The sequence below is a fragment of the Phyllobates terribilis genome, unplaced genomic scaffold (assembly GCF_046119375.1).
Source record: "Phyllobates terribilis strain yellow unplaced genomic scaffold, ASM4611937v1 Scaffold_13__5_contigs__length_258822181, whole genome shotgun sequence".
Taxonomy (NCBI): domain Eukaryota; kingdom Metazoa; phylum Chordata; class Amphibia; order Anura; family Dendrobatidae; genus Phyllobates; species Phyllobates terribilis.
Window position 1 is genome coordinate 129,783,277 of NW_027362773.1, and position 24,323 is coordinate 129,807,599.

Sequence of the window (24,323 nt, forward strand, 5' to 3'; positions counted from 1 at the left end):
GGGGGTGATAACCTGACTGGGGCATTATAAAGAGGGGGGGTGACATCCTGCATGGGGCATTATAAATAGGGGGGGTGACATCCTACATGGGGCACTATAAGGGGGGGGAACAGCCTGCATGGGGCATTATAAGGGGGAACAGTGAGCATAGGGCATTATGTGAGGGGAACAGCCTGCATGGAGCATTATAAGGGGGGGAACAGCCTGTATGGGGCATTATGTAGGGGGAACAGCCTGCTTGGAGCGTTATATGGGGGCCAGTATTCCGTATGGAGTGTTATATGGGGGGCCAGTATTCCGTATGGGGCGTTATATGGTGGCCAGTATTCCGTATGGAGCGTTATATGGGGGCCAGTATTCTGTATGGAGCGTTATATAGGGGCCAGTATTCTGTATGGAGTGTTATATGGGGGCCAGTATTCAGTATAGAGCGCTATATGGGGGTTCAGTATTCCGTATGGAGCGTTATATGGGGGCCAGTATTCCGTATGGAGCGTTATATGGGGGCCAGTATTCCGTATGGAGCGTTATATGGGGGCCAGTATTCCGTATGGAGCGTTATATGGGGGCCAGTATACTGTGTGGAGCGATTCGCCGGTTTCTGAGCTATTGTGGAATATACAATAGATATCACTCATGTAATGTAAGAAGTGAAATCTTTGCATTGTACTATATATATATTTCTCTGTGGTATCTGTGCATCATGAATCCTGGTATGTATTAAAGGGGCCCACTGAGACTCTTTCGCCCGGGGCCCAGAAAAACCTGGAGCCGGCCCTATCTATCAGACACCCGTTACTAATCCAGTAATCAGGAAACAAAATCACACACAGAAAAAAAACCTTTATTTGAATACTCCCTCACACTATCCCTTGTTCACAATTTGTTACCAAAAATGTTACCAGGAAGCTCTGATGTAGTCCACATTCCTTGAATCTGGCTCTGACAACTGTGAATAGCAGTAAAGTGACCGCTATTCACAGGCACTGGGTACTAACGACAATGTGCATCAGAGTGTGGGGGGCTCATTCTGTATATAGGAGTCTATGAGGGTGCTCATACAGTATACAGGGGGCTATGTGAGAGCTCTTATTGTATATAGGAGGCTATGTGGTTGCTCATACTGTATATAGGAGGCCATGTGGTTGTTCATACCTTATATATGGAGGTATGTGGGACTCATTCTGTATATAGGGGCTTATGAGGGGGTTTCATACTGTTTATAGAAAGGCTATGTGGGGGCTTACCAATGATGCTACATTCTAAAACTGCAGTAAGTCTTGTTTCGCTTTCTGTCCTGTGCTGCACCAAGGGGCGACCCCTTGATTATATGGGGGCAATTTATTTATGACCATTGGCTCCCATAGAATCTGGGGCTCATGGAAGACAGCTCCGATCATTAAAGTCTGTGACAAGCAGCATTTCTTCAAGTCCTATGCCTTACTGTATTCTACAGTATAAGCGATTACTTCTTTTTTACTTTTTCACTGACATTGCTGTGTATGGTCAAGTTTTGGTCTTTATTGTATTTCTTATTTAAATTTTTTAAAATAATCATGTTTCTTCTTTATTTTTCATCTGCATATTTTGTGTTATTTTTAACTAATTATTTTATTCAATTTTATTCACCTTTCTTTTCCCACAGGGGTATTTTACTGTATAATTTTATTTTATTGGAATACTTATGTATAAATGCCATTAGACATGTTTTATGCATTCTGTTGTTTTATTTTAGCTTCTTTTCTAGTTTAGGTCAATGTTGCGCTTAGCAAGACCATATATACAATAAAAGTATCCTTCCCGTTTGATCATGAATAACGCAATCAATATGAAGAATCTTATTACGAATTACACATAGTGGCAAAAATTTGAAAAAATACAGTTTGAAATGAAAAGAATAAATTACTGACATTTTTATGTACAGTTATCACAGTCATAAGTTACAATTCTTGAAACCTCTGTAATCAATGCTACTATTATTTTTTCTTGAGACATTAAATGATATCCCAGGTCTATGGACAAGCTGTGCAGACATGTCCCTCCCAGAACCACTCTCCAGAGAATAATTTCCTCAAGAACAAAGTTAACTGAAACTGAACTATAAGCAATAGAACACCTGTCATGTCATAAAAAGGTAAATGTAGGGATGCCATTCTTAAAGTCTACCTCCTGGAATCTATTTGAACATATTTTCGGACATTCACCTTAGTGTGTAAATGTAAAATTGTACTTTTAAAATTAAAAGAATAAAACAGTGCTCAATACTGTTTACTAGCTTAATTCACTTTCTGGTTGCACAATCCATTCATTTTTGTATAGGGCGGAGAAGGAGGTAACTTTAATTTCTACAGCCTTTACTTTCTCCCTGCTGATTTCAGCTGTAGAAAGGTCGAGTTAGATTAGTTTCATGGCTGCATTGGAGCCTCCATTGGGGACGCTACCAAAAAAGCTGGAAAAAATATCATAGCATGCAGTTATCTTTTACAAATGCAAATGTTAGACAGAAGAACTTACACTACCCAAACTGGGAATCACAAGCTGATTGTATGACAGTAAAGGGAATTCCTGTGATTACAGCAGCCTCAGCACTTAACACCAGGAAGACGAGGAAAGACTAATGTCAGGATTAATTTGAGTTTGTAGACTTTATAGACACAGTGGTTGGTGACTAGACTACAGCTCTACTGAATCTGAAATATGAGATAATTATAACAACTTATATTTTCGTGAATTAAGAAAAAGGGGATGGGTCTTTCTACTTTGTTTGGTTATTATCTTGGTTATATGTAAGGGGGTTGAGAGCACAATATGTGGTTCATCAATGTTCTGTGGCACTCGCGACCAAATGTTGCGATCTGCTAACCGAACCGAGTAAAATGGAACTAGAAGATGGAGGAAGCCTTTCTGGAGGGATGAGCTTGAAAGGGACACCGGGTGAGGTGGTAGCTGTGGTGCAGTTATCAAATATAAAAGGCCGAAGTGATAAGGTGGGAAGGCAGTTAGCGCCAACCAGTGAAACAGGGAGGACGTGTGAGCAGTAGAACGCAGAGGCAGAGCGAACGAAAAGTGGCTAGGTACTGAGACAGGTGTGACATCGTGGGTCAAGCGGTGAAGTCCAGATTTTGGTAAACCTGAAAAGTAAGCTAGAAATAACGGATCCATTTTGATCATTATGTTATCATGGTTTTTCATCTGTGGACCATTTTTACCATCATCAGGATATTCTTTTTGTGTTTGAAAAATAAAAAAATGTCCAAGCTTCTCGTGGACATCACAAGGATGCAGAACTGATGGCATCCGTCAAATCAAAACTGTATAGGTCTCAGATGTTGTTTTTTGCAGACAGTCGGTCTACAAGAAAAAAAACTGATGTGAACTTTTCCATAGACTATAATTTGAATCTATTCTATCCATGAAAAACATGGTGAGAACATGGTTGTTAAGCATGAATGTTTGAAAGGGGTCCTGGGGAGTAGAATTTGTACAAAAAACAATACCCTAGGAGCCCAATATGACACCAGAGTTAAAGAGTTAAAATGATGAAGGATATACTCTTTGGTGATTCTTGGGTCATAATGTCATTGACTGCTCTCTAGTGCATTAAAAATGTATTTCCAATACACCAACATATTAAATAGAAAGGTAGCAATTTCATTTTGCATTGTGTTTTAGGTATCAGTAATACAATATTTCAAGTAGATGGCTCAAATAAAGCTATTGAGAAAAAGCTAATTTTAGAATTGCATTTAAAAAAAGTATTTGATAATTTTAAGGGAATTTTGGAGGTGATCCATCCTGGCCAGAGACTATGTGTTTTTGGATGACTAGCCCAAAGGCTAGTCCCCAATGGTGTGTCCTTGCACTGCTCCTCATGACTGACAGCTCACTCCCTATATCTGTGTCCAGGAAGAGACCTATCAGTCTAGAGATGGAGAGTGGGGACAAGCCGCTGGTGACCTACACATGCTCGTAAACTTATCCTTTGTAGGTCAACGTGACAATAGAAAAGCTGTTTGATCATCACTGCAAATGTTCAGAATTGTCCATCCCTGTAATATACAACATGATATTTGACAACAATGTTGTTATATTTCAATATGCTTGTCATATCAATGTAAAATAGTTGACTAGACTCCTAGAGTATACTGGAATTATTTGAGACAACATTTGGAGTGCTGAATGTTGGATTGAGTTCATCTTCATCATCCTCATCCTCCTCCTCATCATCATCATCATCGTTCTCTTGTTGATTACTGAATTCTTCTTCTATGTCATCGCTTGCTTCTCCGTGTTCAACTCCTTCAATCACCATGACTTCTGGGGCAGCGTCTTCCCTAAACCATACTGACTTGTAACCTCCATCTTCCTTCAAGTCTTTAGTTAGGATGGACTTCACCTTCTTGTCTTCTGAATCAGACTCTCCCTCTGCTTCTTCCGATGGAGGACTCTCTGTGGGGGCACTGGTTGTAAGAACTGTGCTTACTGCTGCAGCTGAAAGCAGGTTATTTCCAGAGGGCACTTCGGTAATGACACCATCTATGCCAAATTCTGGACTTGAAGCCGATGTACTACCACCATATTCTTCTTCATTTATCAGTTGCTCGGTCCTATCTGCAGATCCTCCAGAATTCTAGAGTAAAAGAGAGGATATTAAACAGAATATCTATTTGTAATATGAGCAGCAATCCTTTCTGTGTCTTGATACGGATTTTACTACATTTTACTCATCATTGATCGTCTACAATCAGCTGAAAGTGAACTAACGAGCTCCGAATTCTTTGTATGGAAATAATGTTAAGGTTTTTTTTCCAGCACGTTAATATATATATATATTTTTAGAAATCCTTAGGACAGTTCATCAATATCTGCCGGCACCCCCACAAATCAGCCTATTACAGGTTTATTAAAAAAAAAAAGAGTCATCCCATATCTATTGGATAGGGAATAACTTGCTGATCACTGGGGATCCGACAACTGGGATCCCCAGCGATTCTGAGATCGGATCTCTGGAACCCCGAGAACGAGGCATGGCAGCTCCGTACTGAATGGAGGAAAGGTACCCACACTCAGCTTTCACTGCATTCAGTGTCAAGGGGACTGCTGTCGAAAACTGAGAACTGTACTTTGTTTTTTCCATTGGTCCGATAGAAAATTAATGGAGAGGAGGTCCATTCAGGATGGGGATGCAGATCTCAGAGTGGCTGGGGGTACAAGTAATCAGAAATTTATCTTCTATCCTATAAATAATAGAACTTGATTTTTTTAATAAACTTTTTAAAGGAGCTGTGGAGCACTGGAGTTGGCACATCCCTATACATTGTGCAGTGGCTATGAATGATACTGCTAGATCTCTTAAGGCTTAGTAATATGTCCTTGCAAATCAGTCCAATCTTGAACGGCAATGCACGGACTGGCCGCGGCTCTCCCGACATGACAGTGTCCTATATTTCTATGAGGCTGTGACGCTCGGGTCAGGAAAGCCACGGCCAGTCTGTATATTGCGGTCCGAGACCACACGTCTGCAGGAGCCCTAACATTCATTGGTATGGGAGAGAAAGGGGCAGTACCATTCATGGCCACCATACAATGTATCGATGCACCACGGCACCTTATCCTAATATATTCCCAGAAAATCCCAAAATAATGACATTCTGGTTGCTTGCTGCAGTGCTTAAGAGTTTGCAGTACATTATTTTTAAATGGACACCAGTAATTCAACACTCTGCACCCTTGTGGTGGCTTCATCCACCCTTAATTTAACTCCATATTTGCTGGAGATTTGGAGTTCGGTATCAGAATTAAGAGCTTGAACCATGATAATATCTTTTATTAACGTTTTGAAAGAAAGATTTGGTGGCTGATTCATCGAGACTGGCATTGTGTATGCTAGTCTTAAAAAAGGGCTCGCTGGAGTACAATGCGCCAAAAATTTATGAAGAGGTGCACACCACTTAATGAATTTGGCACATTTTTTCTGTGGCATGTGCCTCTATACGCCTCACCAAAAATGCTACTCCACTCAGGGACTAGAGAGTAGTTTTTCAATTTCTGCCATTAAAAAATGCCCGTTTGAGGAATTTGATAGACGGTCTAGCTAAGCCAGGCCTGGCTCCTCCTGAACCCCACCTAATCTGGTGGAGATGCTTCAAGCTGTCATGAAAATGCCAAAAGTTGTAAAATTTTTATGCAATTCCGGGTTGCGCAAAAATTTTCAGCCTTTTCAAACAGTTTTCTTTCAAATATGAGACACAACCAAAAACCCTTGTTCCTTCTATAAATATTTCCACTAGTCCTTGAAACAGGATTTTGTGTATCTTGTATGTATGCCCTAAAAAACAAGCTGGACAGGCAAGAAGCTGATCAGTATTTCATCAGTATTTGTATGCCAAAAACTGGAATGTCTCCAAAACACAGAACAGATGTCAATCGTTCAATTATAGTTTTTCTCTATAAGTTCCGGCTTGGCATACAAACACTGGTGCAAAAATATTGATGCATGAATGAGGCCTAAGTGTATTGTAAAAATAATAAGGCAGCTGTAAGTAATTAAAAGGAACCTCTGAGCAAATAAAATGGTACTTTCCCTTGCAGGTAATTACCGTTGAAACATGTTTGGCTGTCTAAGGCCTCATTCAGATGTCAGAGATTTTTTAAGCAAAAAATGGTCTGATTTTCATCGTGTTTCAATGTTTACCAGCTGGGTGTCAAAAGTGATTTTCTCGCACGGAATAAAAAGAAAATTGCAAAGCTTCTCCTAGCCATGCGATGTTAAAAATGGACAGCACATGGAACGCAATCTGTGTTGTGAATTTTTACGGACCCTTAGACTTGTATGGGTAATTTTAATCCGTGATTTATTTTTGTGCGACCACCTGGTCAGCAAAACCCCCCCCAAAAAACGGAAATCTGAACAGCTTCATAGATTGTAATGGGCACTTGTGCTACGGATATAACACGTACGTGAAAAAAGGAATTTCTGAATAAGGCCGAACTGGAAGACCAGCTACAGGGAGGAAATTAAGTTATATTTTCTCTACAGCTGATAATCTCCAGTCATTGGGGCAGCACTGGAGGATTTAACAGTCACCATACAGCAGGGATGTCAAACTCAAACACAGAGGGCCAAAATGAAAAACTTGGACAAAGTCACAGGCCAACTAGTATATAGTATAATAAACCCCACATAGTCCTCCATACATTATAATGGGACCCCCATAGTCCTCCATACAGTATAATGGCCTCACATAGTCCTCCATACAGAATAATGGACACCACATAGTTCTCCATACAGAATAATGGGCCCCACATAGTCCTCTATACAGTATAATAGGCCCCACATAGTCCTCTATACAGAATAATGGGCCCCACATAGTCCTCCATACAGAATAATGGCCCCACATAGTCCTCCAGATAGTATAATGACCCCACATAGGTCTCCATACAGAATAATGGGCCCCACATAGTCCTCTATACAGTATAATAGGCCCCACATAGTCCTCCATACAGAATAATGGGCCCCACATAGTCCTCCATACAGTATAATGGCCCCACATAGTCCTCCAGATAGTATAATGACCCCACATAGTTCTCTATACAGTATAATGGGCCTGCATAAGAGTGGCGGTCCTGGTGTAGCGGGCCAAATATAACCACCCTGCGGGCCAGATTTGGCCCACGGGCCGGAGTTTGACATGTGTGAGCAAGCTGTATTCCCTCCCCCTACATCTTGACTGACATCTTGCTCAGCAGCGTGTCTTCAGATGTATGCAGCTTTTTAAAAGGGAATATGTCATCAAAACATGACCTACTGATAAAATGTTTTAATGTAAATTGTATTTATTTTTTTGTATGTTTTATTTTATTATATTAATATAATTACAATATTATATTCCAAACATTTTTTTTTGCAGTTTTCACCCTGACCGCTAGGCCAAATATTAGACTCCTACTTCCCATTAGGCACTGCATATTAGCAGCAATAGACCCTACTGAATTGCATTGAAGTATTTAATGAGCATGCCCTCATCAGGGCAAAGATGATTATGAAGGAAGGAGGCCTCACTGTGCTCTGTGCCATCACCTTTTGTAAATGGTGGAACTTGGGTTATCTGCAGTACAGAAAGGTGTTATCTGTTATTGTAATGCTGTCTGTGATCAGGGTCGGTTTTAGACCAAGTGGGGCACTGGATAAAAGTTTAAAGTGGGGGCCCTAAATGCTCATATACTGTATTACACCATCACACTCAAACATTAAGGTTGCATTTATATGCACCAAGTTCAGACCATTAAATGAGCGCGATCAACAATATTGAAGTCATTTGGTGTTTGTTTCCCGGCCTCTTTACACCGGTTGAGGAAGAATGATGGGGGTAGAATCATCACTAATGTATCAATCTGTCCCCATACAGTATCATGCTATCAGCAGCACATCTGCAGTTTGCACCGGGTGATATACTGCCGAGACCAATGATTTTTGTTCCGCCATAAACAATCCAATGACCTGATGAATGGGCAGCATTTTGCTCTTTCGTTGGGCGATTGCCAACATGTTTACATCTATGAACTGTTGTCTGTGCTGCCGGGATTTATAAGTGGATGCTACACACACAGAATATGTAACACACACATATATACACAGAGCATATACATACATACAGAGACATGCTATATACACAGAGCACATACATACAGATAGACATATACAGTTAGGTCCATATATATTTGGACAGAGACAACATTTTTCTAATTTTGGTTCTAGACATTACCACAATGAATTTTAAACGAAACAATTCAGATGCAGTTGAAGTTCAGACTTTCAGCTTTCATTTGAGGGTATCCACATTAAAATTGGAAGGGTTTAGAAGTTTCAGCTCCTTAACATGTGCCACCCTGTTTTTAAAGGGACCAAAAGTAATTGGACAATTGACTCCAAGGCTATTTCATGGACACGTGTGGGCAATCCCTTCGTTATGTCATTCTCAATTAAGCAGATAAAAGGCCTGGAGTTGATTTGAGATGTGGTGCTTGCATTTGGAAGGTTTTGCTGTGAAGTAAACATGCGGTCACAGGAGCTCTCCATGCAGGTGAAACAAGCCATCCTTAAGCTGCAAAAGCAGAAAAAACCCATCCGAGAAATTGCTACAATATTAGGAGTGGCAAAATCTACAGTTTGGTACATCCTGAGAAAGAAAGAAAGCACTGGTGAACTCATCAATGCAAAAAGACCTGGGCACCCACGGAAGACAACAGTGGTGGATGATCGCAGAATAATCTCCATGGTGAAGAGAAACCCCTTCACAACAGCCAACCGAGTGAACACCACTCTCCAGGAGGTAGGCGTATCAATATCCAAATCTACCATAAAGAGAAGACTGCATGAAAGTAAATACAGAGGGTTCACTGCATGGTGCAAGCCACTCATAAGCATCAAGAATAAAAAGGCTAGACTGGACTTTGCTAAAAAAGCATCTAAAAAAGCCAGCCCAGTTCTGGAAGAACATTCTTTGGACAGATGAAACCAAGATCAACCTCTACCAGAATGATGGAAAGAGAAAACTATGGTGAAGGCGTGGTACAGCTCATGATCCAAAGCATACCACATCATCTCTAAAACACGGCGGAGGCAGTGTGATGGCTTGGGCATGCATGGCTGCCAGTGGCACTGGGTCACTAGTGTTTATTGATGATGTGACACAGGACAGAAGCAGCCGAATGAATTCTGATGTATTCAGAGCCATACTGTGTGCTCAGATCCAGCCAAATGCAGCCAAACTGATTGGTCATCGTTTCATACTACAGATGGACAATGACCCAAAACATAAAGCCAAAGCAACCCAGGAGTTTATTAAAGCAAAGAAGTGGAATATTCTTGAATGGCCAAGTCAGTCACCTGATCTCAACCCAATTGAGCATGCATTTCACTTGTTAAAGACTAAACTTCAGACAGAAAGGCCCACAAACAAACAGCAACTGAAAACCACCGCAGTGAAGGCCAGGCAGAGCATCAAAAAGGAGGAAACACAGCGTCTGGTGATGTCCATGAGTTCAAGACTGCAGGCAGCCATTGCCAACAAAGGGTTTTCAACCAAGTACTAGAAATGAACATTTTATTTACAATTATTTAATCTGTCCAATTACTTTTGGTCCCTTTAAAAACAGGGTGGCACATGTTAAGGAACTGAAACTCCTAAACCCTTCATCCAATTTTAATGTTGATACCCTCAAATGAAAGCTGAAAGTCTGAACTTCAACTGCATCTGAATTGTTTTGTTTAAAATTTATTTTGGTAATGTCTAGAACCAAAGTTAGAAAAATGTTGTCTCTGTCCAAATATATACGGACCTAACTGTAGATCGATAGTTAGTAGATATAGAGATTGATGGATAGATAGATACTGTAACTAGATAGATATGAAAGATATATATGAGAGAGAGATATGATAGATATAAATGAGAGATGGATAGATAGAATAGATAGATATACATAAACAGACAGACCCACATTGTAGAATACTTTCCAGTTTGTCTCGTCTTCTTTAGTTCTTCTAAACTCTCTCAGGGTAGAGGACCTGTGGTGACATCATGTTCACATGACCGGTCACACAACTGTGATGTCACCCCAGGTCCTAAAGCAGGATTCAGTGAATGCAGTAAATGCTCTGGGCCCCTAGAGGCATGGGGGTCCTAGGCAGTTGCCCAGGTTCTCCCCATGACACTGGTCCTGTCTGTGATGATAATGAGAATGGACAGGAAGTACTAGTCTAATATTAGAACTAGTGGCCAGTGTTAAAATTACAAGTATTGTTACTCTTTTATACAGTCATATGAAAAAGTTTGGGCACCCCTATTAATCTTAAGCTTAATGTTTTATAAAAATTGGTGTTTTTGCAACAGCTATTTCAGTTTGATATATGTAATAACTGTTGGATACAGTAATGTTTCTGCCTTGAAATGAGGTTTATTGTACTAACAGAAAATGTGCAATCTGCATTCAAACAAAATTTGACAGGTGCATAAGTATGGGCACCTCACCAGAAAAGTGACATTAATATTTAGTAGATCCTCCTTTTGCAAAAATAACAGCCTCTAGTCGCTTCCTGTAGCTTTTAATGAGTTCCTGGATCCTGGATGAAGGTATTTTTGACCATTCCTCTTTACAAAACAATTCCAGTTCAGTTAAGTTTGATGGTCGCCGAGCATGGACAGCCCTCTTCAAATGATCCCACAGATGTTCAATGATATTCAGGTCTGGGGACTGGGATGGCCATTCCAGAACATTGTAATTGTTCCTCTGCATGTATGCCTGAGTAGATTTGGAGCGGTGTTTTGGATCATTGTCTTGCTGAAAGATCCATCCCCTGCGTAACTTCAACTTTATCACTGATTCTTGAACATTATTGTCAAGAATCTGCTGATACTGAGTGGAATCCATGCGTCCCTCAACTTTAACAAGATTCCCAGTGCCGGCATTGACCACACAGCCCCAAAGCATGATGGAACCTCCACCAAATTTTACTGTGGGTAGCAAGTGTTTTTCTTGGAATGCTGTGTTTTTTTGCCACCATGCATAACGCCTTTTTGTATGACCAAACAACTCAATCTTGGTTTCATCAGTCCACAGGACCTTCTTCCAAAAAGAAATAGGCTTTTGCATACCTCAGCCGACTCTGTTTGTGCGTACTTGCAGAAACGGCTTCTTTCGCATCACTCTCCCATACAGCTTCTCCTTGTGCAAAGTGCGTTGTATAGTTGACCGATGCACAGTGACACCATCTGCAGCAAGTTGATGCTGCAGCTCTTGTCCTTGACTGATCTCACCATTCTTCTTCTCTGCCTTTCTGATGTTTTTCTTGTCCTGACACTTCTGGCCTTAACAAGAACTGTCCCTATGTTCTTCCATTTCCTTACTATGTTCCTCACAGTGGAAACTGACAGGTTAAATCTCTGAGACAGCTTTTTGTATCCTTCCCCTGAACAACTATGTTGAATAATCTTTGTTTTCAGATCATTTGACAGTTGTTTTGAGGAGCCCATGATGCCACTCTTCAGAGGAGATTCAAACAGGAGAACAACTTGCAAGTGGCCACTTTAAGTAGCTTTTCTCATGATTGCATACACCTGGCTATAAAGTTCAAAGCTCAATGAGGTTACAAAACCAAAAAAAGTGCTTTAGTAAGTCAGTAAAAAGTAGGCAGGAGTATTTAAAACAAGAAAATGATAAGGGTGCCCATACTTATGCACAGGTCAAATTTTGTTTGAATGCAGATTGCACATTTTCTGTTAGCACAATAAACCTCATTTCAAGGCAGAAACATTACTGTGTCCAACAGTTATTACATATATCAAACTGAAATAGCTGTTGCAAAAACACCAATTTTTATAAAACATTAAGCTTAAGATTAATAGGGGTGCCCAAACTTTTTCATATGACTGTATATATTTTATGTGGATTTTGTCGTATTACATGCTCTAAAATCCATTCAGAAAACTCTGTGTGAAACTATACTTACCTTTATGCAATTAAAATATTACATGCAGAGATTAATGTAAAATAAAATATTATTTTACTACAGCAGAATTCTTAAAAAAGACCCACAGCTGATATTAATTTATACAGACTGGGGGTCTATGAAAAGAGTATGGTTAGCGACAAGTATCAAAATTTGTGTGTCAATTCCTATCTGTAGAATTGGTTCAAAAAATATTTTTTTTGCCGAACAAAAGACATATTGAGGAATGTAAAATATGATCTACTTACATTTCCTGTCCCTCCTCTTAGTTTACTCCGTATTGTGTTTCCATATTGCTTGTAAATGAGGAAAGCCAATCCAACCAAACACGCAGCAAGAACAACTCCCAGGGTAGCACCAAGTATTGCCATGTCAGTCGTAGTATAATACTTATCCTGTTTTTCTCCTTCATTACCTGCTTGAAAAAAACACAAGTCACTGAGTAGGAAACTTACATAATGAATTAACATAGATGTTTAATCATTTACGGAACAATCACAAAAAAATACATTAGAATTAATATTATTTTAATCAAGATTAAGCCTTTAAGGGAATCTGTCAATATAGAAAACTCTTAAAAAGTGGCGCTATAAGATGCTCATAGGCTGACGCTCCTGTTCAGAACACACGCAGTATGTCACAGACAGTACCTCTCCACCTGATTAGCCAAGAGGCACCAATTGTTGCCACTGTGAATCAACGTAGATGTATGCCGCAAACCCAGTGATGCCAGTCTATTAGGCCAGGGGCTACACATCTACATGTAATGCGGTAAAGCATAATACCAATAATGGGAGGTATAGCCTAACCCCTTCCAGTCAAAGCCAATTTACGTTTTTGGCCTTTCTGTTTAGCAGGCCAACCGTTCAGGACCCTGTGACAACGTGCCCCCAAGACCTCACAACTTAAGTTGAGATTGATAGCTTAGCTCCAGTTACTGCTGTTACAGGTTGATGCTGGATGGCCTTTAGGCCCCAATAAGCACCGGGACACTGATGAGACTGTACCTTTGCACCGGCTATTGTTACAGTCCTGCTATGAGCATCTGGTAAATTATCTTCATGAAATAATGACAGATTCCCTTAAAGAACAGTTATGCAGAATTCCTCAATCCCCAAATCATATCTAAAGAATTCAGGAAATTAAAATCTAACAAGTTTATCAATAAATAGGCTGATTGGCAATGTTCATTGTAAATACAAGCAAATCAACTCTCTCAAGAAGGATAAAAAAGTATTTTGCAAGATGTTTCGAGGTACTTGTGCTTCATCATGGGAATAAGGCACAAATAAGAATCCATATTCAATAGAGTTGAGTATAAAGATTCACGCTGTACTAGTCCGGCATCCATTCTGGTCCTCAGTGGCAGCCGGACCATGGCACTATGCACTTCTGAGGCTGGCAACTTTGACTCCGCATCCTGGGTGCCTTCTGCGGTTACTTGGCCTGGGACATCATGATGTTGCACGCCTGGTGAGTGCAAGAGAAATACACCCAGGATGCCAGCTGCAGAGGTGAAGATTGACCTGGTCCAGCTGTCATGGAGGAGCGGACTGGATGGCCAGCTAGGGCGGCACAAATCTTTTTCTTCAACTCCAATTCTCAGCAGGTCTCCCTAAGGAAAGCCCGTCTCACATACATACTAGTGAGATCCACCAATGAGTGTGGGAAGGGAAACAATTGCACTTAAATCTAAGACTTATTAAATCGAAAATTTGATTTATGAGAAAATATGATTCTAAGAAAAAAAGAGTTGGCTTTTTATTTCTGGGAAAAAGCGTCTACTTTTGTCCATAGACCATGTCAAGTATTGCATCTCGCCTCCTGATTCTGATAGAGCGTATGGACTAGAGCCTCATCCATTAAAAAGCCGACCCTTTTTTCTAATGTCAGACAACCTCATATATCTTAAAATATTCAATGTATGGTAATTAATTATTACTGAATGGAACTTTACCACAAATGGACATACAACCAATTAAGTTGTATACAGAATTACGTGAAAACAGGGCTCAAAGCCACAAGCGGACAACTGTTAAAGCACCACTAATGGGACCACCACCACTACAGTGTATGTTCAGAGCAGATTCTATGGAGTATTTATATTGTCTTTTCATTACATGGAGTAGAGCCCATTTGTAGGACACTGGTGCCATCCTGAAAAGTTCTCTTTAGAAAGATTGATATGTTACCATTCACGTGATTGAGATTGGAAGGTGAGTTCATGAGTTCAAAACACTTCATCACAGATGCTGGGATTTATTGCCTTGTGTACATAAAAGCGGTAAAGATTCGAGGTAGAGTGGCCAGTTAGATGCCTCCTTTCTTTTTGAATTACATTTACAATCAATTGTGTATAAATGTAAAAAACTATTTGTGTTAACCATTAATAATTACCATATATACACACATATACATGTACACACAATATATATATATACTATATCTATATATATGCGTATATAGATATATTATATTTATATATTATATAAATCTTTACACACACAATATACTATATATATATATATATATATATATATATATATATATATATATATATATATATATATATATATACATATATATACACACACACATATATATAATATATATATGGTGGGTGAAATAAGTATTGAACACGCCACCAATTTTCTAAGTAAATATATTTCTAAAGGTGCTCTTGACATGAAATTCTCACTGGATGACAGTAACAACCCATCCAATCTACACAGGCAAAGAAATCAAACCATAGATGTCCATAAAATAAGTTATGTGTAATAAAGAGAAATGACACAGGGAAAAAAGTATTGAACACGTGAAGAAAGAGAGGTACAAAAATTATGGAAAGTTATGACACCACCTGAAATCTATCAGTAATTAGAAATCAATTCTGCCACTTAGTGAAAAATCATATCAGCTTGTTCAACTGATGGCCTATACGAAGGTGTCTCATTACCAAAGTGCCACACAAGAAACATCTTATGGTGAGTAAAACCAGTGCCTCAAGACCTTCACAAACTTATTGTTACAAAACATTCTCATGGCATTGACAGAAGAAATTCTGTTACAGTGAGCACTGTTTGGGCGATAATCCGGAAGTGGAAAGAACATAATTTCACCATAAACCGGCCATAACCAACTCTCAATTGGATTCAGAGAAAGAAAATAAAGCTGTTAGAATGGCCCAGCCAATCACCTGACCTGAGTCCCATAGAACATTTATGGAAGGAACTAAAGCTCAGAGTTCATAGGAGGAGACCACGGAAGCTTCAGGATTTGAAGAGTGTTTGGGTGGAAGAATGGGCCAAACTCACACCTGAGCAATGCATGCGACTAGTTTCTCCATGCAGGAGGCGTCTTGAAGCTGTCATCACCAACAAAGGCTTTTGTACAAAGTATTAAATAAATTTCAGTGTCTTTAATACTTTTTTTCCTGTGTCAATAGTACCTTTAGAAATATATTTGCTTACAAAATTAGTGTCCAATACTTATTTGACCTACTGAATATATGTATATATATATCTATATATATAGATATACAAACCAGAGAAACCTGACCAGCACCTCCTAGTGTGAACTGGTGCCAGCTGCCGTAACTATAAAATATATCAAAAGAATGCAGCAGCACTCCATATGGCCAAGATACGTCTTAGCAATGAAAATAATGAAAATATTAGATCTAAACTGTTTTGCTTAGCAACAAGTACTTACAAACAATGAAGGTTTTTAGCGGATAAATTGGCCAATTCATGTGTGCCCATCAACCACGGCAAGGTAACCTCCCCCTGATGGGTAACTACTCTGCCTAACATGCCACTTTTGGGCTACAAGCTATACAACTAAAAGGACAAACATATCTTCTTCTGGGCTAAAAACATCTACATTTAAAGGGCAAGCAGAGCTGTTTATACAACACCTGCTCCTATCAGGGGGAGGTTACCTTGCCGTGGTTGATGGGCACACATGAATTGGCCAATTTATGCGTTAAAAACCTTCATTGTTTGTAAGTACTTGTTGCTAAGCAAAACAGTTTAGATCTAATATTTTCATTATTTTCATTGTTAAGACGTATCTTGGCCATATGGAGTGCTGCTGCATTCTTTTGATATATTTTATAGTTACGGCAGCTGGCACCAGTTCACACTAGGAGGTGCTGGTCAGGTTTCTCTGGTTTGTATTACTATAAGGGGGTGTAACTGCCTCTTGCCTGATTCTGCACTCCTCCCATTAACCAGCAGGTGTTGTATAAACAGCTCTGCTTGCCCTTTAAATGTAGGTGTTTTTAGCCCAGAAGAAGACATGTTTGTCCGTTTAGTTGTAGGCTTGTAGCCCAAAAGTGGCATGTTAGGCAGAGTAGTTACGCATCAGGGGGAGGTTACCTTGCCATGGTTGATGGGCACACATGAATTGGCCAATTTATGCGCTAAAAACCTTCATTGTTTGTAAGTACTTGTTGCTGAGCAAAACAGTTTAGATCTAATATTTTCTTTATTTTCATTGTTAAGACGTATCTTGGCCATATGGAGTGCTGCTGTATTATTTTGATATATATATGTAGCACCCTGAGGATTCGGATGCTACAGGGGTATTGCACCTCACTCTAGAGGTGTGGTATTCCACTCCCGGGTAAGGATGGAGTGTGGAACTGAGCTCAGTAGGCTGCATGCACTACATACATCCCATTTCCGGGGGACAGAACTACGGTAATCCCACCAGTATATGTGCAGGTACGACAGCGTCTGTCCCTGGCTGGAGTGGGAGGGGGGTGGAACATCCCAGTAGTGTAGGGGCAGATAGGGGGAGTAGTCTGGGTAAAGCTAGGAGCTCATTGGGTGCTAGTCACCTGGGCTCACACATAGAGGGAGTATATATGGTGGGCACCATCTTAGGACAGGGTCTTTTTAGCCTGAGGAGCAGAGCAGAGGAGCTCAGCCAGGAGGGCTGACAGGGAGCTGTGGCTCCGGCTGGGCCCAGCTCCAGAGCCAAGCCTGCAGAGGGAGAGAGGAGAAAAGAAGGACCCAGAGAGAAAGACAAGAAGGGAACCCCAAGATCCCAGAATAAAGACAAAAGGGTGAAGGGTTGGCGGACAAGGGTACCGGATCCCAAGCTGGCAGAGGCCAAAACAAACCTTAGCCAGGAACCGGAGGTCGTGGGCAGGATCTGCCACGACCCTCACCAAATCCACCAGAATGGCACACCGAGCATAGGGTCAGGGAAGCCAGGAAAGGTTCAACCAACAAGAGACCCGAGGGAGCCGGACACAGGTGGATCCCTGGTGGGAACGGCCAGAGAGAGAGAGAGAGTCAGAAGGGAGCTCAGGACCACGCTCCGGAATCGCCTGGGGGTTAGCCGAGTCCAGGACCTGGTGGACGCAGCACGGCTCGGGTGGTCACTCAAGGCCAGAGTGACCAAAAGAACACCAGTAAGTAAAAACCCTGAACTGCATCTCCTGACTCTGAGTCTTCTTTCTGCATCATCACAACCCCCATCATCCACACCTGCTGCCCTGAGGCCATACCCCTCCCGTTGGGGGTTATACCATCACTGCTGCACATATACCACCGGCCTCAGCGGACTGCTCTGCAGCGGCGGCGTCAAAGCCGCACTCAACGGGTGGCGTAGTCGACAATCAAGTTAACATCTACTGCCATAGACTGCCACTTAGTTTGACACCCTGGGCACGGACCGGGTCACCGCCACAAGGACTACTACCCCTATCCAGATCCGGCTCCGGGTATCCCTTGCACATGGCCCAGGGGGTGCATCAACTTTGGCGTAGTCGGCAGGATAACGTGCCCGCAACCACCGGGTACTGCGTGCCTGAAGAAAAGTTTATCTGTACCGTAAAAAGAAGTCTCCCGCCAATTCCGGAGGGTCCCCGCCATCGGACGCCATCTCGGATCGTTTCCCGCCATTTGCCCGCCATCTGCAGTCTTTTCCCGCCATCCACAGAGTTTCCCGCCACTGGGAAGCGATTCCCGCCATCTAAGAAGATTTCCCGCCCTGGCAGAGCGGACGCCATTATGGGCGTGCCAGAGGGTGGTAAGAGACGACCTCCCATCGTGGGCCAGGACCAAGAATGGCGCCAAAAACGAAGACCGCCCCCACCAGCAGAGACTGCAATGATTGAGATGTCCATCAGCGTGGGGGGTCTGCCCCTGGAACTGACAATCACCAAGTTGCCCGAGGACCGCCCTCAATGGGGGCGGAGACAGAACAAAAGAGAGAAGATGGGAGCAGCTTGGAGGAGTCTAGAGGAGCCGTACCCGGAGATGGAGGGAGAGGCAGGCAGCACCGACCCTGTGGTCAGGAGCCTGATGCAAGCAACCACCCCACAAGACCTGGTGGAGATCCTGGCACAGCTCCCCCGAGACCGGGAGCGTGCACAGACCGCGCTGGAGGGCCTCGCACGGAGGATGGCCCAGGTGCAGCGAGAAACGCTGACGGAATGGAGCAGGGAGATGGCCCAGCAGGCTGGAACCCGCCAGCGGAGCACACCACCTGCAACGAGGAGCACGCCTGCCCCTGAAGAGGATGCAGAAGGGACGGAGGCCGGAGACGACGCCGCAGAGGGAGCTGAAGAGACGGAGGCAAGTAAAGGGGACGTTACTACCCCAAGCCCAGCCACCGTAAGCCTACCCCCGCTCCCCGTCGCAGAGCCCGAAATCCCACTGAACGTGCCCGTTGCCGCACCGCTACCGCTCCAGACTAGGCCCCAAGCAGGAGCCGCGACCACGCCCCCTGTGACGTCACGCGCCTCAACCCTGAGCGCGGCCAAGCAGGAGACGCCACCGGCCTGGTCGCAAGGCCGAGTGCCCCCGGGCGCCGCCGTCTTCACGGTGCCCTTTACCTTCAGGGTACCCCAAGCCTGGTCACAAGGCCTAGTGATCCCGGGCGCCGCTGCCACCACCGCGCCCTCAACTTCCACTGTGCCGCACCTGGGTGAGGACTTGTTTGCCCAGCACACTTGCCCGGATGGGCAGCCCTTTGTGTGGCCGCCGGAGTACCACCATCCCCGACTCCGGAAAGAAAGACCCCTGGATGAGCCCCTAATCCCGGTTCCGGCGCCCGTCAAGATGACCCCGCTCTCGTTAGAGGAGGCGCAGTTTGAGTGGGACCCCGCAGGAGGAGACCTCATCGGGTTCACTCAAGAGACCCGGGCGGCTGCAGCGGAGCGTGCGGAGTGCTGCCGCCAGCAGTTGAAAGTCTTTGAGCGAGAACGGAGAGAGAGACGGGTCCGCGAGGAGCGGCTGCAAGTAAAGAGTGCAGAACAAAAGAGCCGGACCCGAAGGAACCCCCGTGCAGCCCACGGCCCCCGTGCCACCGGGACTGTAATCAAATTCCAACTGCAGCACGGTTGGGGCTTCATCAGAGATCATCACACCCCCGGCGACGTCTTCGTGACCAGAAGAGATGTCGAGTCCCACCTACCGGAGGGACACAGAGGTCGTGATCTTTACCTGGGTGATGAGGTCACCTTCACCCGGCACCAATGTGCCAAAGGACCCTATGCCCTTCATGTGCACCGACTGACAGAGAAAGAGCTGAGGTGTCAGGAGGAGCAAGAGGACCCGGACTGGTCTGAAGGGTACAGGGAGGAAGCATCAGGAGGACGTCGCCACTGATGTACAGTAGGAGCACTGTAAATAGTTACCCGTGAAGGTACAATAACTGTTACCATTATAGTCCCCGTTGGGACCAGTGAACTGTTCCAGTGTGTCCCATCTCCCCACAGGCTGAGGACTGTGAGCAGCCATCCCTTTTCCCCACTGGCCGAGGACTGAGAGCGGCCACCTTCCCTTGTATATAGTTGCGCTTCCTAAAGTGCCCCCTACCGGTTTTATAGGAAACTGTTTTTTCTACCAGAGACTGTGGCACTTACCTGGTCACAATTTGCACAAGTGGCCAGAGGTCAAAAATGTTTTATATGAAGAGTATTATGCTACTGATATATATATAGTGTTTTATATGTTTATGATGTTTTTGCAAAAATTTTGTATGTTTTTGGATATTTTGCTCTTTTACAGCCCGAGGGCGTGCTGTGATTTACCAGGGGGGAATGTAGCACCCTGAGGATTCGGCTGCTACAGGGGTATTGCACCTCACTCCAGAGGTGTGGTATTCCACTCCCGGGTAAGGATGGAGTGTGGAACTGAGCTCAGTAGGCTGCATGCACTACATACATCCCATTTCCGGGGGACAGAACTACGGTACTCCCACCAGTATATGTGCAGGTACGACAGCGTCTGTCCCTGGCTGGAGTGGGAGGGGGGTGGAACATCCCAGTAGTGTAGGGGCAGATAGGGGGAGTAGTCTGGGTAAAGCTAGGAGCTCATTGGGTGCTAGTCACCTGGGCTCACACATAGAGGGAGTATATATGGTGGGCACCATCTTAGGACAGGGTCTTTTTAGCCTGAGGAGCAGAGCAGAGGAGCTCAGCCAGGAGGGCTGACAGGGAGCTGTGGCTCCGGCTGGGCCCATCTCCAGAGCCAAGCCTGCAGAGGGAGAGAGGAGAAAAGAAGGACCCAGAGAGAAAGACAAGAAGGGAACCCCAAGATCCCAGAATAAAGACAAAAGGGTGAAGGGTTGGCGGACAAGGGTACCGGATCCCAAGCTGGCAGAGGCCAAAACAGGATCTGCCACGACCCTCACCAAATCCACCAGAATGGCACACCGAGCATAGGGTCAGGGAAGCCAGGAAAGGTTCAACCAACAAGAGACCCGAGGGAGCCGGACACAGGTGGATCCCTGGTGGGAACGGCCAGAGAGAGAGAGAGAGTCAGAAGGGAGCTCAGGACCACGCTCCGGAATCGCCTGGGGGTTAGCCGAGTCCAGGACCTGGTGGACGCAGCACGGCTCGGGTGGTCACTCAAGGCCAGAGTGACCAAAAGAACACCAGTAAGTAAAAACCCTGAACTGCATCTCCTGACTCTGAGTCTTCTTTCTGCATCATCACAACCCCCATCATCCACACCTGCTGCCCTGAGGCCATACCCCTCCCGTTGGGGGTTATACCATCACTGCTGCACATATACCACCGGCCTCAGCGGACTGCTCTGCAGCGGCGGCGTCAAAGCCGCACTCAACGGGTGGCGTAGTCGACAATCAAGTTAACATCTACTGCCATAGACTGCCACTTAGTTTGACACCCTGGGCACGGACCGGGTCACCGCCACAAGGACTACTACCCCTATCCAGATCCGGCTCCGGGTATCCCTTGCACATGGCCCAGGGGGTGCGTCATATAGATAGATAGATAGATAGATAGATAGAAAGATAGATAGATAGATAGCTATACAGTGTATATGTATATATGCAGTATATATAGATCTATATCTATATATTGAGATATCTATAAATAGATATAGATCTATATGTATAATATAGATATAGATATCTCAATATATAGATATAGATCTATATACATGTATATATAGTATACTATATAAATTATTATTTTTCATTATTTAAAATGTAGAAAGATTTAATGTCAGGAGGAAGTACATATACAGAGTACATAAAGCTACGTTTTCACATCCATTTAGGCCTTTTCTCATGCATGTTATTACATGATAGCAGCTGACGGACACTAAATGCTATGTTTCAATGTAAGCTTCACTATTCTCCACCCCATTTAATACGCAAAGTTACTATATCATGCCTCAATGTTAAGGAGGTTGACCACTTCTGGGACACCCCTTGCTAAAGTCCCCAAGATAAAATAAAAAAACCCATATACTCCCCTCCCTGATTCGCACTGTTCCAGCGATGACATTGGTGAGTGTCCAATAATTATGTCACCTGACCGCTGCAGCCAATCCATGGTAATGACTGTTGATCTGCTGCAGCCTTCACACCTCCGTCAAACAGAACTCTGTCTGATGGAGTTGTAACGGCTGCCGCTCATCAGTGACTACTAATAGGCTGCAGAGTTCATGTGACCTAAACAATGTCATATGAGCATCTGGAGACACAGCACCTGCAGGGACGGTGCCGAACTGGAGGTTTGTATATGTTTTTTTTTTTTAATTTATCTGGGCTACTTTAACCTTTAAATAAATAGCTTTACATTTATCCACACAAAAATTGATTTCCACCCTTCTTCTGTAAAGAAGACCTTTCACTGGGTTAAAAGTGGCAAGATTTTGCCCTTATTGTATTTCTGCTGCTCATCTGTGTATGCTAAATTTTCACCATACAGTTCCAAAGATATGGGCCTTTTTATTTGGTGCTAAGTTTTACGTTTTTTACAAGGGGGCATGGCTTACAGGATCCTCTGGGGAATGTCATTAGGCTGCTCTGCATAATTACCCTGTGAGCCACGCCCCTTAGGAAAGATCCTAAAAAGTAGCTCTAAATAAAAAGGTCCATATCTCTGGAAGCATATGGTGAATTTGAAAAAAACAAACAAACAAACAAAAAAAAAACCTATTACTAAGGGTAGAATCGGGAATAAAATAAAAGCACAAACTGGCCACTTTGACCTGGTGACAGGTCTTCTTTAAATGCTCTGCATTACTTTTCATCTAAAGAGCTTAAAATAATTAAGAAATTGAACTTTTTTCCTAAAGGTAAAAGTGGTATAAAAGTCAACTTGATCTTATTTTGATAGCCCATGAAGCATAGCAATTGTGAAGGAAAAACAATAAAAGTAGAAAAATGAAAAATAAAACACTGAGATGCCAAGAATGTAGATAAAAGGGAACCTTTCAGGACAATTTTACTAATCAAACTAGTGATATGACTGTACAGGTTGTAGAAAAGCAATAACAATGCTGGCTGTGTTGTAGTAATCAGATGTAATCACTCTGTGCAAATTAGCCGTGACGTGTATTGGGGATGTGGTGCCGATGTACTCCATGTATAATGACACATCTCCAATGCTTTATCACACTAATTTACTTGTGGCTTCAAAGCTTGATTTCTCAGCTCGGGCACATCAGATTACTAGAAAACAAGTATGGTTTTTATAGTTGTTCTTTGACCAATACAGCCTTATGACCACCTTTATTGATGGTATGGTCCTGACACGTTCCTTTTAAATCAATAGTATATGAAAAGAGATAAGAGCATATACCTCATAAAAGTGCAATTTCCTTACTTACATGAAACCTCCTTCCCTGTATACTTGGCTAATGTACCTGCTGAACTCACTGAAAACCAGCAAGTTCGCGTGCATACTTGCCAACTTTCTTAAAATGTTCAGAAGCTTTCTGAAAAGACTGGCCTGTGGTCTGTATTAGCTTAGGGGTCTAGTCTGGAGTCTCTATTAGTTTATGGAGTCTGATCTGAGGTCTATATTTATTTAAAGGGTCTTATCTGGGGTCTGTATTCAGAGGTCTGTATTTATTTAGAGGGTTTGGTTCTAGTCATGTTTAGGATCTGAATTAGTTTAGGGAGTCCATTCTGGGTCTTCTATTAGTTAAAGAGGACCTTTCACTAAATGTTTCACATTGAACTGGACACACAATGTAATAGTGGCTCACTGTTGGGGAGATATTACCAAAGTATTTGGCACCTAATGAGTTAATTTTTTAAAGACCTAGTGGGTGTTATGACATAGTTTTTACTGGGAGCACGTACTTCTTCTCCCTGTATTATGCTGAAAGGTGTTAGCCATCTGTGTGCTACTTCCAGGACTTTATAATCATGCAGGAGGTTAGACCAGGAGATCAGAGCTGTATCATTACATCTCACACACTGAGAAACCTAAGCTTTGATGGGGGGGGGTGTTGTTTTTTCTCCATTGTTTTTCTGCCTGCTTATGATTAGGCAACTGATACAGGGAGAAGAAGTACACGCCCCCAGCGAAAAC

At 43.0% G+C, this 24,323-nt stretch overlaps 1 protein-coding gene across 15 annotated transcripts in view; it reads right to left on the reverse strand.

The window, feature by feature from the left end:
• Positions 1-1,707: 1,707 nt before the first annotated feature.
• Positions 1,708-24,323, reverse strand: part of CDHR5 (cadherin related family member 5) — a 113,785-nt gene continuing 91,169 nt past the window's right edge. For 8 of the 15 annotated variants that reach the window (XM_073658654.1, XM_073658652.1, XM_073658649.1 and 5 more), the window contains 2 exons: positions 12,757-12,923; positions 1,708-4,630 (listed from right to left, as the gene is read on the reverse strand). In XM_073658654.1, coding sequence (XP_073514755.1) covers positions 4,136-4,630; positions 12,757-12,923 — 662 coding nt within the window. In that variant the 3' untranslated portion in view covers positions 1,708-4,135. Of the gene's footprint in view, positions 4,631-12,756; positions 12,927-24,323 lie in introns of all 15 variants that reach the window. The other 7 variants (XM_073658648.1, XM_073658655.1, XM_073658653.1 and 4 more) reach the window with 1 other exon arrangement.